The sequence below is a fragment of the Pseudochaenichthys georgianus genome, chromosome 7 (genome assembly GCF_902827115.2).
Source record: "Pseudochaenichthys georgianus chromosome 7, fPseGeo1.2, whole genome shotgun sequence".
NCBI classification, from domain to species: Eukaryota; Metazoa; Chordata; class Actinopteri; order Perciformes; family Channichthyidae; genus Pseudochaenichthys; species Pseudochaenichthys georgianus.
In genome coordinates, this window is record NC_047509.1 from 19,952,863 (window position 1) to 19,965,865 (window position 13,003).

Consider the following 13,003-nt stretch of genomic DNA (forward strand, 5'->3'; position numbering starts at 1 on the left):
TATAAGTTGTGTAAAATAATAAGTCCTACTTTCCCGTGATAGTAGTATATGTTAAATATACTTGTTGTTGTGATTACTTATTTGATTTAACACTTTTTTTTAAGAAATCACAATCCAAAATGACACCTTTAATTTTCCAGTTGAAGCTGCTCTTCTGTAAGCAACATTAGGTTCTCTGATTTCTGATGACCCCTACTGGTCAAAGAGAGAATTGCAAACATTAATTGGTAAGCAAACTGTTGAAAAATACAATCCTTTATTCAACATAATACAATATTACATATCTGTTTGTGGATTTATTTACTGACCATAGTAATGGTGATGATACACTTTTGGCCTACAGAAATGTAAACAAAATAATAATTATAAAATGTTTCGTAAGAAAGTATATAAAAAGTGTCTCATTTTTTAATAAAAGAATCCAATGGATATAGAAGGCAACAGCTTGAATGCAGTTTGAATATGTACAACTAAATAGCTCAATTTGCCCATGTGCAGATAATAAATGCTTATTTTATACAAGTTAAATATGCTACCACAACAGGTAATGTGCTTTGGTATTTTATTACTTACATTTATGTCTTTCTTAAGACAAGGCCTCCATGTCTTTTTGGCTTTGGTCATTATATGGAAAAACCAATTTGTTCAATTTGAATGTATTTCAGAGAAAGTCCAAAATGACATGCTCCTCCTCTTCTCGATAGAATGATGAGTACTTGTGCAATGCCAGACTTCCCTCTCTGTCATGCCCATAGGGGGGATTTAGACAATTATGGATAAGACTCTATGAATTTATGGGTTTTTAATATTCTTATTATTTAATTAGCTGAATATGATAAAAGTAATATAACATGTCCCAATAGTTTTCTTGTTGGGGCTTTTTGGTTTAAGGCACCAGAGAAATGGCAGATGGAAATTAGGCCACAGAGAATAGCCTCAGGAGCCAGTCTAGACGTTGCTGCTGAAAGTCATATGGTTTCAATATAATGCAGTGACTCTGTGAGTTATTATCTCGAAATGATGCTAATCATATGCACCTTGTGCTGTCGGATTGTAGAGCATTTCCCCTTCGGGCGTTCTCAATTGTTTGTCCCCTTTAACTCCCGACTTTCTCGACTAGATGTCCTGCTTGAGTTTCTCAATGCTGAAGTCACTGTCAGTGTCCAGTTTGGAGAGAGTCTTCCTCACCCGCAGGGCAGTGAGGCGGGCTGATGGGCTCTGGTACCAACACTCCTTCATGATCTTCACAATGGCCGTCAGCATCTGGAAAAACAGGAACATATGAATTACTTCTTGGCCATCACAGTAGAATAAAACATGTGAGGCACCGTAATTATGTGTCCTACAGGGTATGTGCTTTACTTTGCACCAATTTGTGAGCTATGAAAATGTGTGAACATCTGCTTAAAATAGGGGATTTTTTTTTTCTTTCCCATTGCCAGCAGACAAGTATTCTTCTCTCTTTTTTCCAGTGTGTAGCGATTGATGTCACAAACACGTGGGGAAGCATAGTAAACAGTTGAAAGCAGCTATGGTGGATGCTTTTTAAAAATGCTCTTACTTATTCAGCCTGTCTTTCAAACTTTTAATCCTGAGTTGGTGCTTGTTGGAGCACTGGAAAGCCTATCAAATATGTTTTTGATGACTTTTAGATGAAGTGTATTTTATGTCATGTAAAATAACTGATTCTGTCTATGGAGTCTGGTGGCTTCAAGGAGATCTGATCCATTACTGATTTGTTTGAGTTTGCAATAAGTTAATATATTAGTTCCGGAAATAATGCTGATTATAACCCTTCCAACTATAGACTAAAACCAGGTGTGATAGCTTGTGCAGAGATTTTTACAGCCACATAAAAAACAAGTGTACCCGTGTGTGCATGGAAATGTGTGCACGTTTCATCAGATGGCTTACAGGATGGGAATGGAGCCTGTTGTGCAGACTGGGCCTCTGCTGATCCACACACACCACTTTCTTCATCTCCTCAAAGCTGGGATCTACAGGCACCAGGTCAAAGAAGGGAGGGCGGTACTCCTCCACAATCCCTAAAACAACCCAAAAGAGAGACAAAAACAACACTCAGTGTGCTGTTCCTTTTCCAAATGAGCTGAAGAACAAATGCCAAATAGTCACAACAACTTTCTTTGTTGTGGGATTCAGTAAGTGACGCGTAATGTTTTAAAACAAACCAACTTTTAAACCTCCATTCAACCTCCCCCGATAGATTTTCACAATATAAATATATTTTCATGCACACTTGGGAATTGTGATAATCTGTAGTGGGAGTTTTTTAAAGCATGTTTGACTAAACTAGAGAGCAGGGAAAGATATCAAATCCCTGGCGACTTCACTGGGGTGGATATCTGCAATGTGTGTTTATGTGTGTGTGTGTGTGTGTGTGTGTGTGTGTGTGTGTGTGTGTGTGTGTGTGTGTGCGCGTAAGAATCGAGACGAATACACACACATGAAGTTCTGTGTGTGCAGTCGTCTTAACATGGATGCATGCTTGTATCTACAAATTGTGTGCCTGAGCATCTGGACTATGTACAATTGAGTGCTGACACCAGATAAGACTGTTTATAATTACTGCAGTGCTAATCATGACAGAGGATAGTAGAGACAGACACAGAGTAGGAAAACATTGGAGTGCTGAGAGACATGAGACTTACTGCTTCTTATGTATGCAGAGCCAGACAGATATGACAGAAAAAAATACATGATGTGCCTGAGCAGCCTCAACTTTTAAAGGTACATGCATACATACAAATACTGTGTGTCTCGTTCTTCCTAAAGATGTAACAAAATCTATTTATATCTCTTTAGATGACTGTAAAGGCGCCACATTCTGACAGCCTGACTCCTCTTACCATTGACAATGGTCCTGCGGCTAATTTCCCAGAAGACCAGGCCCAGGGCCCAGATATCAGTTTGCTTGTAGGACTCGAAGACGTCCATACGAATAGTCTCATCCAGGACTTCAGGGGCCATGTAGCGCTTGGTTCCAACACGAGGGTTGTTTCCCACATCGAGGTAGTCCTGGGACTGAGAGTGTATCACAGACAAACCTGAGGAGAGTAGGCACAGAGAACACACTTTTTATTATTTTTCAAAATCATCATATAAGATAAGATGGAACTTTCTATTACTATTTATCCCCTTGTGGAAATTAAGGCGTTTATAGCAGCAACAGGGTCAGAGTCAAAAACAGGATTCACACAAGGTACAAATAAAGATAAAATTGAAATAAAATGTATATAATAATAAAAGAAATATTTAAAATTAAAGTGATAAAGTAACTGTTGAAAAAATATATCACAGTAAAACGTTGAGCATTTAATTGAACATGTCAAATATGTTTACATAAGTGTGCAGATGTGAGTGCAGGTTAAGGTCTTGTAAAAACAGTGCAGGTTTTATGTATGCACAGTCCTGGATACTATTAACGGGTTACAGGGTTTAGCCCTTGATTGTGCAACCTGATGGCTACAGGCACAACGATATATACACATATATATAACAGCTGTTCAGTCTCAACATATTATTCACAACCAACAGCAGAAGTTGGACATGGATACAACAAGAAATATAGAGGATTTATTGTGATCTTGCTGTCCTTTTTCTGCACGAAACTCACCTAGGTCAGCGATGCAGCACTGCCCATTCCTCTTTACCAGGATGTTTCGGCTTTTCAGGTCTCTGTGGGCGATAGCTGGTTTTTCCTGTGCGCTGACAATTTCAGTGTGCAGGTGGACCAGACCGCAGGCCACAGACAGGCACATCCTCAGACAGCTCTCAGGCTCCAAGCTGCTGTACTGGAGGAAGTCATAGAGGGAACCCAGCTCGTGAAAGTGGGTGACGAGCCACAGCTGGGTGCTGGAATTCTTGGATGTCATGTCAGAGGCTATGAAACCTATAGACAGAACAGGACATGGTTAATTTAACGTCAGTCTCTCGGATGATGCTTTTTTCAAATTACCCTACCCCTTTTTCTTTGACAGAAAATAGTATGACCAAACCGATTTTTTGGGAACTGCAATATGCTACCTTACCCAGGATGTTGTCGTGTCGCAGCTGTACAGTGTTGTAGATCTCTGTCTCTCTGTACCAGGACTGCTCGTCCCTAGAGGAAAAGATCTTGACAGCCACACTCTCCCCCATCCAAGTTCCCCTCCACACCTCGCCATACCTGCCTTTACCTGCAAACACAGTGGCACAATGTCACAACTGAAAAGCTATAAACCAGACTAGGCAAGGAAGAGTAGCAGGGATGAAAAAAGGAGACTGACCGACACACTGGACCAGTGAGATCTGTCGGGCCATAGTCCTTTGGACCAGATAGGGCAGTCCGGTCCCGCTCCCTGATGTACAAAACTCATCAAAGATATCCTGAGACAGAAACAGAGAAATAATCCAAGTGTGAGAACTCAAAACCTTTAAACATCCTGTGATTGTGTCTGATGTCAAATGTCTATTACGCCGTATGTTGGGTCCTCTCCATTTGGGACCTTGAGCATGGTGACATCATGGTCTTCCAAATTGTTCAGTCTACTGTGCGCACGTCGGAAGCGCAGGAACAGCACCAGGCCACACACGCTGGCAGTCGTGATTAACAGGAGCAAAGACAACGCGATCCACAGCTCCAGACGAGTTGTATCTTTCACCTCTCCATCTGGATACACAAACCCATTCAGGCACAAACAGACATTTTTGAGTTTGTGGAGCTAGTTGAGAACATTTCAACAAATTGAGGGCTTTTGAATTGTTTAGATAAATGCGTCAACACATCATGACATTCAATGCAGCATCTGTCCAAATTAAAGCAACACTCTATCAATGTTGCTCTTACTGACCACAAGGGGGAACCAGCTGCTATCTAGAGTAATGCTTTGAGTCCCATCAGGACAAAGCAATGCAGTATGTGCACTGAACTGTAGGGGGCCCAGTTCCACAGTGGTCACATTAATGGATATGATGTTAAAAATAATGTTAAAATAATGTAAAGAAAAGGGTTTGGGTGCTGACCTATGGTTGGAGGTGGCGTGGAATTGGCGTTGCAATAATTCTCTCTGCAGCAGGAGATATAGTAGCGTTCGAAAGAGGTGAAACACTGCTCTCTGTAATACTCTTTGGGGAAACAGCCCCACTCCTCATTCTTGTGTACCCAGGTATAGAAGCAGTAGTCGCCTCTGCACGTTCCATTCACGCACGTGCCTTTATCGTTCTCGCATGTACACAAACGCTTCCCATCGTCATCTGTGAAGAACACACAGACAGTGTTAACAGAAAGGCCTTCGAGTCATTGGATACTGGTTCATAGAGAAATAACACAGATGAATGATCTGGGAAATGTAAAAGAAAAGGAAAGAGAATTCTAGGCCAGACAAAGTTAACACAAATCATTCATTAAAGATTAGTGGGTAAAGTGATACATTATAGTGCTGAAGACACCTAGGCTTCCTCAAGGGAAAACCCCTTTGGTAATAGAAAGAAATATGTAAATGGAATTTCCTGGCAACCACAAAACATCACATGGATGTCAAAGGCTGTATGTTTAACCATGGGAGGTGTTTTGGGATACAATAGAAGAATAACATGTCTGGATGACTAAATGAAGGTGTGATATTCACAGTGATACTTTCATACCCTCTATAAAGTATTTGCATAGACCTCAGCGGAAAGGACATGTAACCCACAAAGCAGGCTGTACATCACAAACTCTAAAAAACTTTAAAGGTCCCCTATTATACTGTTTTTCATCAATATATAATCGGTCTCAGATATATACAAAACATGTATCTGAAGTGTTTGGCTTGAAATACCAAACGGATCATGCATTGCAGCATCCCATAATCCCCTCTGTTTCAGCCCTGTTTCAAAAGTGCTGATTCTCTGTCTTTTACTTTAGATGAAAATAAGGAGCCCCTCCCCACGCCCCTCTGAGAGAGATTTGGTTAAAAAGAACACAATGGGGCTCTAGGAGGAGATTCAGGAGATAAGGTGTTGTTATGACATCATAAAGTGGCCAAAGTCTGATCAGCTCATTTTCAGACAGGTTTTTATATATAAATGGATCAGGACAAAAAGTGAGCGAATCTTTTTTCCTGAAACGTTCAGAATCTCTTTACACAGAGGGGACACATGTTTATGTATAAAAGACATGTAAAAGTGGATTTTGCATAATAGGTGACCTTCAAAGCTGCATTGTACAAATTCAAAGTCAGAAATTATCAAAGCTGCCTGACCACCGGACAAATGTAAGCAAAATATTCCTGAGCATTTTAGCTGTTGTTTGGTCTAGCATTACTAGCATGCATCGAGTAGTTACTGAAATGTCTTCACCAGCCACTTATTTATTTTGACTTTGCATTATGAAGGGGAAGGTATTGTGCAATCGGCCTGTCTGAGCCTGTTTGATGAAAACAGCCACCTATTGTTTGATGCAGGAGGATTGGTGAGAACCACACAGTCTGTTTTAATTCTCTAGCTCACACAAAGAACAAAAAGCTAAATACACACTGACTTAGTCCGTGCTAGTGAAGCTTATTTATTTTAGTCACATGATTTATTTTCAGAATCAAATCGTCCCTTTTATGGAGCGTTTATTCAATACAACAAAGTCAAAGTTAATGCACTGTATGAGAGTAAACATGTTTTACATCCGATTGTAAACTCACCTGCATGGATAGCAGAGATCCACAGAATCGCCCCGAGCAGCACCACTGTAAGAAGAGCAGAGCTTCCCATCTCTGTGAATAAGGAACAAAAGAATAAATAACATGTATTAAGATCTAAATATGAAATTATAAAACAATGTAGTCACTTGATTAGGAGCTGTCATAAGAAAAATCAAAGACTTAATCTGGGGCATTTTGGGAACACAAGGAGGAACCAATAACGGCAATTTGATTAAAATGTACAGACTGTAACATAATAGTGTCTGTGGTTAAAGCACGGACTCTTTGGAGGAGGAAGCTATGAGGTCAGAAACAACAGCCGAGTGCCCAGCCTGTCTGCCTGCGTTGTAATTGCATTGGGTGGGGAAAGGGGGCTTATGGGAAGGAGGCTGCAGCACTGCAAAGTGTTTGTGTATTTGTGTTGAGACTGCGTGTGGCGCTGGCTACCCGACTCCAGGCCTGTCGACTCCTCCGCTGCCCTCCTTGCAGAGTAAATATTGATGGCTACGCTTCCTGCCATTGAGTGGCCCCACCCGGCTGGCCGGCGAGACTCAGGTCTGCTCATTGTTTAGGGCTGCACAGCAGAGGGTCACGCAAACAGGAGGGCCGTCATACACAGCTCGGCCATTCTCACTGCTGAAGCACACTAGTCTGTTACACGACACCAAGGTGTGCTTAATAAATGACAAAAAAAGTCACAAAAGTAGTTGAAAATAATGTATACACATCTACTGTAGCAAATTCTATTGGGTTTTTTCTGTTGCCGCTGTGCTAATGAAGTACATCAAATGGGTGAACCGTGTTTCCTAATAGCCTCGAGTTTATGCTCTGTGTACAGTTTAGGCAACATTATACATATTTTTCAAGCGCTTTGTCACCGAGGATGTATACAAAACTGAAGAATTTGGATTTATTTACCATGCTTTAGCTTTCTGTCTTAAGGAAGCACATAACACAAGAAACCACATAAACCAGGTATTTAAACCGCTAATTCGGCTGTGTATTCAGATACACTTGATAGTTGCCACTGAGAGTAAGGTCCAAAAATTGATACAAGATGGTTCTTAAAGTCTTCCACCAACAACTCACAATTTTGAGTCTTTTCAGAACAAGGACAACATGTGGCTACAAAACTGTACAGGTCAGAGTTTGCCTTAAATCGAAGCGAAATATCTCAATATAAATACATCTAGACGCACTTTGAACGTCTTTAAAGACCAGTTGGGCAAACCGTGATCAAAAGAAACCAATTGGTTTAGAATACAGGAAGCTGTCCCGTTACCTATGGCATTGTGTAAAGTCGTGTAAAATGTCACTGAACAGAAACTAGAGTAGGAGGTGTTAAGCAAGAATATCTGTATCTTTACTGAACTGATACTTTTGTCAGCTTTTTAGATATAGTTCAGCTGCTGTCATGAGAACATGAGAACTGAGTTTTTAATGTGTATCACAGTGTCAAATCAGGTGACATCTCTGCTTAGTAAGATATCCATTTCACATGAGAAAGCTGAACAAATGTCTGACAAACTATCTTTAGACTAGCTGTGAGGCTCTAGCTCAACAGATGAGAACCAACTGCACTTTGCTCTGACTTGCTATAACCACAAGCCACATTTTAGCATACAGAAAAAAGCACTTCCTTTGTTAAGCAGACTTCATGTCAGGGGTGGTTATTCTGTGGGTCCATTGGAGGAATAGCCGCAAAACTCCACCAGCTGCATTAACTTATTCCCAGCGGAGGAGCAGGAAATATCTCACAATCATTTTTATCATCCTGACATAGAAGAGTAATCTTGCCCTCCATCGTAGTCAGTCTGATTTAAGATTCCAGTGCACTTCCTCTCTGGGCAATCTCTTGTTTTTCTGTTGAACACGACTCCCTCGTGACCCAAATCCATTGTCATCTCTTCCTCTCATCTACAGAGATTTAACTCAGGGAGGCAGATCTCTCATTCCATCTGGATGACTGTGCGGTTATAGCTAAGGATTGAGGGGGAAAGCCGTAGCACAGCAGCCTCCAACAAGCCCTCCACTGGGCCTCAACACACCAAAAAGCCCCATTACTCTGTCTGTGGGAAGAAACTGTAAGCGGTGTTGCTGTAAAAGCTTCTATCGTGTGGTGTAAATGGCAAGAAAACATTGCATTCTTTAATAACATAGCCACACATTTCAAACGTTTTCTGTCCTGTGTGTTTTATAGGTGTAAAAAAAACTCTTGTGAGTGACTGTCTGCTTGTTACAGCGACATACTGATTGTATCTTCATTTCACAGACAAAGGTATAGGCTTGGCAGGCTTTATGGCTCAGTTACTGTTTGCATGCTCTCACATGCATTCGATGAATGCATGTCTGGGGAAGAAAGGGATGAAGACAGGAGTATGAGTGACACACACCTGAAGTCATACACCTACAACGGCAGCACCCTGGAAAGATCCAATGTGACTTCCATCATGACCTATACACATAAAGGGCAAATGTCTCTGTCTATGTGGGTGTGCATGTGTAGGGTGGCTGAAGGAGATGGAGGAGTAAACGATATGCAGGGAGGAGAAATTCAGCTATGATTTCTTTTTTTAAATCAAGACCACTTCTCCAGTAAATATGCAAATTCTGCAGATTTCCAAAAGTATGAGCTTTTCAACTCAACATGTTTTGAAATAAGGATGGGCCAGTGATGCAGGAATAATTCAGATCCTTTACTTAAGCTGAAGTATATGTGAAAGTCTTATTTAAGTAAAAAATACATATCATGACAAAATGTACTTATGGTATCCAAAGCACACATTATGCAACACAATGTCACGTTAATATTTAAACATCAGTTTAATTATGTAACTGATTGAGGACGGACATATTTAATCTTCTTTAAATCCTGTTGGGTTGTTTAAATTATACAATACTATATAATTCATATTTACAAAATGGTATTGTGTTTTATTTTGAATCTTAAAGTGTAAAAGTAGCTTCTTATTATAACCCGACCGAAACTAAATACTTTTAATGGATGATAAAAGGATGATTCATCAATATTTGATAATTGAAACAAATATGCTTAAAATATATCACATGTAATCGGGATGCTGCTGCTACCTCACAGTATGTAAATTGTGCATTTACATATGATATATCTTCAATAAACTAATATCGGCCAAATATCGGCTTAATCAAGTAAAATGTAGTCTTGTAAAAAAGAGTTGGGTAAGTGTTAGAATAATTGTTAAGTCAAAGACACCTTACCATTGTAGGCCTACTTTGTAGACTAGGCTAGTGAATATAGTGTTCAGTATCTAATCTATTATGGCTTGTCATTCACGGGAGATGCATTTAAGGACATAATTGACTGTTGTTAATTTGACTTTTGGCCAAGTAGGCCACTTTCAGACACCTGTTGGTTCACATCTGTAAACACGTGGAGTGATTTATGGCGCTGTCTAAGGTGATAAGCATTCACGTGTTAGTTAGTATATACTTGTTATGGTTTTAATGATCACAGCAAAGCATAAGACACACACAGGAGAAAAAAACGATGCTTTTTACACCATCAGCCTACCTGTTGTCTTTACGCCTATTATCTTAACAGACATAAACGCCGCACGTCTCCCATATCCAAGTTTGCTTCAAGTGTCCCTCCGTGGCCAACGTGTTTAAAGTCAAAATAAGGTATGTTTAAAACACAGCTGGCTCCATTTCCAGAGAGTGGAGTAACCCATGTTAGTTTTCGTCTCAGTTGCAGATGTTCACATCCTTTCCTGCTCCTCCGGTGACGACGAGCCGCCTTCTCTGGTAAAAGTTTGCCCGCAGTGTTTCCTCTTGAATCCAAAACTAAATCTTCCCTCTCGTTTAACAACTAAGCATTTTCCGCTTGCCGAAAAAGTGAAACATTAAAAAAAAGAGCTGGCAGTTCCACCAAAAGCTATCTCATCTCGGTTCAAATCTGAGTTGATAAACCGACGACATCGTCGTTGGTTTGTGACCAGACCAGACTCCTTCCGCTCTGAGAACCTCAAAGTGAATTCCTTCAGTAAGTCGTCTACCACTAAGTATGAAGGTTTTGTGTGGTTGTCAATAAGTCTGATCTAAATGATAGATAACAGATGTCTAAATAGAGCACAGCTTTGTCCCACCCCTTATTGTCCCGCTGCACAGGGTCGGCTCTGCCTGGAATGTGTTCTCATAGCGGTTTTCCTGTTTCTTGCTAAACCTCTCATTTTCCTTTTCCCACTGGACTGCTGTCTGCACTGCACTGACAGGAATGTGCTTCAAATATATGGGATTAGTTTTGTTTCATAAAGATAAAGCAACACTTTTTCAGAATCAAGCAAAACTAAGAGTTTAAGAGAAAAAAAAACTGAGTCAAGCAAAATAAATTTAATTTCAAAAATAAAACTATAAGTTGCAAACAAATCATTTGTGTAATCATGTAACCATAAGTCTTTTTTTCTTTGTTCTAACATATATTTTTGTTTGCAGTTCTCTTTGCTTCTTTCTCAATGATCAGACTTTTGCTCTCGCTGCACGGCTGCAGCGTTCTCGTTTGCGCTCCCTCATTTTTTATTTTCGATTCTGACCTATGATTCTGACACAAACGTCCCAGGTGGGCGGGACTTTCAGGGGTGCGTCCCCATTGGCTACTCAGTTTTTGAGTGACAGTCCATTACACCACAGATCATACAGTGCAACTCATGCAGCAAACCCCGGAATCCACTCGGCCACGTTAGTGTTGGTACCTAATGGGGAGTTTTCATGAACATATCGGACTTATTTTATGGATTGCTGTGCATTATACTTGTGTTGTGTAGTTTATACTTTATTCCAACTTAAATATTTTAATACCTGAACACACTGTTGCTGTAAAATAATTTCCCAATTTGGGATCGATAAAGTGTCTGTCTGTCTATTTATTTATTTTATAGATAAAAAAAACACATCTATGTATTTTCAAGCTAAAGGTGATACACAATATAAACTGTGTACTGTTATATAAGCACGACCAATCATTTCAGCCGGCCCGGCTAAAATAACTGGATGGCCTACCTGCCTGTCAGCCTTCCATCTGTGCACAAACTTATCTCGTGCCCTCATTGGTCATGTGGCGTTTGTGTGTGTTGGAGGAGGGGCTCTGTAAGGAAGTGGCAGATTTTTCCCAGCTGTGTATTTTCAAATTCTAGCGCACTCAGCTGGTTTCTCCAAAATTACCTACCCCACGTTTAACACAATAAAGAAACAGACCGTATAGTACAGCACAAACAACACAAATGATCAATACTTACATATATTTTCACTTGTAGTGGACTGGGGGTCCAGAAGAACCAGAATTTCAATTATTATAATATAATGTTCTATATATATATAGTGTTCTATCCACGCTCAGCGAGCTACCACACCGCAGCTGCACTGTACAATCGCTGGAGGACTGGGCTGTTACTCAAAAACCGAGTAGCCAATGGGCATGCACCCCTGAAAGTCCCGCCTACCTGGGATGTTTGTGTCAGAATCGAAAACAAAAAATGAGGGAGCGCAAACGAGAGAGCTGCAGCGAGAGCAAAAGTCTGATCATTGAGAAAGAAGAAACAAGAACTGCAAACAAAAAGATATGTTAAAACAAAGAAAAAGACTTATAGTTTACATGATTACACAAATGATTTGTTTGCAACTTATAGTTTTATTTTTTAAATTAAATTTATTTTGCTTGAATTTCTCTTAAACTCTTAGTTTTGCTTGATTCTGAGAAAGTGTTCCTTTATCTTTATGAAACAAAACTAATCCCATACAAAGACCCCACCATATAATAACATTGCCGTAGTTAACAACAAGAACTACCATACTATTCCCCCTATACGGCACCTTCCATTTTCACTACAATCCTATTTTCACAAGAACTTATGATACACCCTATATCTTACAGTGAACAATGAACTTAAATGTCCCCACTTTTTCTTCAAGGCATTAAGATTCTTTATATGAAGGAAGCTTATTCTCCTTTTCTAATCTATGACTATGCAACTAGCAAAACAGATACAAAAAGATAATGTGAATACAATATTCTCAGTCTCGTACAGTTTTTGCACTGTTTAGTAGAACCTGCTCTTGTGTCATTTTGCACAGTTTTGATCCTAAGCATCAATGAATCAATGAGCGTAACCCGTTTTTGAGTGAAGTAGGACATTATGATACAATGTTCTTCTTTATCCTGACAATCTGTGTGTCTAATGGATTTGGGTATTGTTGTACATCTGATTGATGGTAATACAATCGTGCACAAAAGCCTTTCTGTTACTGCAGTCGAAGTGTCTCTTTATGGAAAATACGTTTGTCTCTTGGATGCCAGA

The 13,003-nt window shown here is 39.9% G+C and overlaps 1 protein-coding gene across 1 annotated transcript; it reads right to left on the reverse strand.

Moving 5' to 3' along the window:
• Positions 1-239: 239 nt before the first annotated feature.
• On the reverse strand, positions 240-10,893 carry acvrl1 (activin A receptor like type 1). Its single transcript, XM_034087378.2, has 10 exons — positions 10,225-10,893; positions 6,675-6,746; positions 5,023-5,253; positions 4,476-4,669; positions 4,287-4,386; positions 4,050-4,196; positions 3,635-3,910; positions 2,868-3,065; positions 1,915-2,045; positions 240-1,263 (listed from the first exon to the last, which is right to left on the reverse strand). Exons 1-10 carry the CDS (start codon positions 10,256-10,258, stop codon positions 1,117-1,119), a joined length of 1,530 nt encoding a protein of 509 aa, XP_033943269.1. The 5' UTR covers positions 10,259-10,893; the 3' UTR covers positions 240-1,116.
• Between the last annotated feature and the right edge of the window lie 2,110 nt (positions 10,894-13,003).

What these genes read in the sequence shown, in the direction of transcription:
- acvrl1 (XM_034087378.2), bottom strand. Translation starts at nt 10,258, where the DNA reads ATGTCTGTTAAGATAATAGGCGTAAAGACAACAG. An exon ending in GAGAGGACCCAACATACGGC is followed by an intron (nt 4,387 to 4,475) that starts GTAATAGACATT and finishes TTTCTGTCTCAG; the next exon opens with GATATCTTTGATGAGTTTTG. An exon ending in GCGACACGACAACATCCTGG is followed by an intron (nt 3,911 to 4,049) that starts GTAAGGTAGCAT and finishes TTCTGTCTATAG; the next exon opens with GTTTCATAGCCTCTGACATG.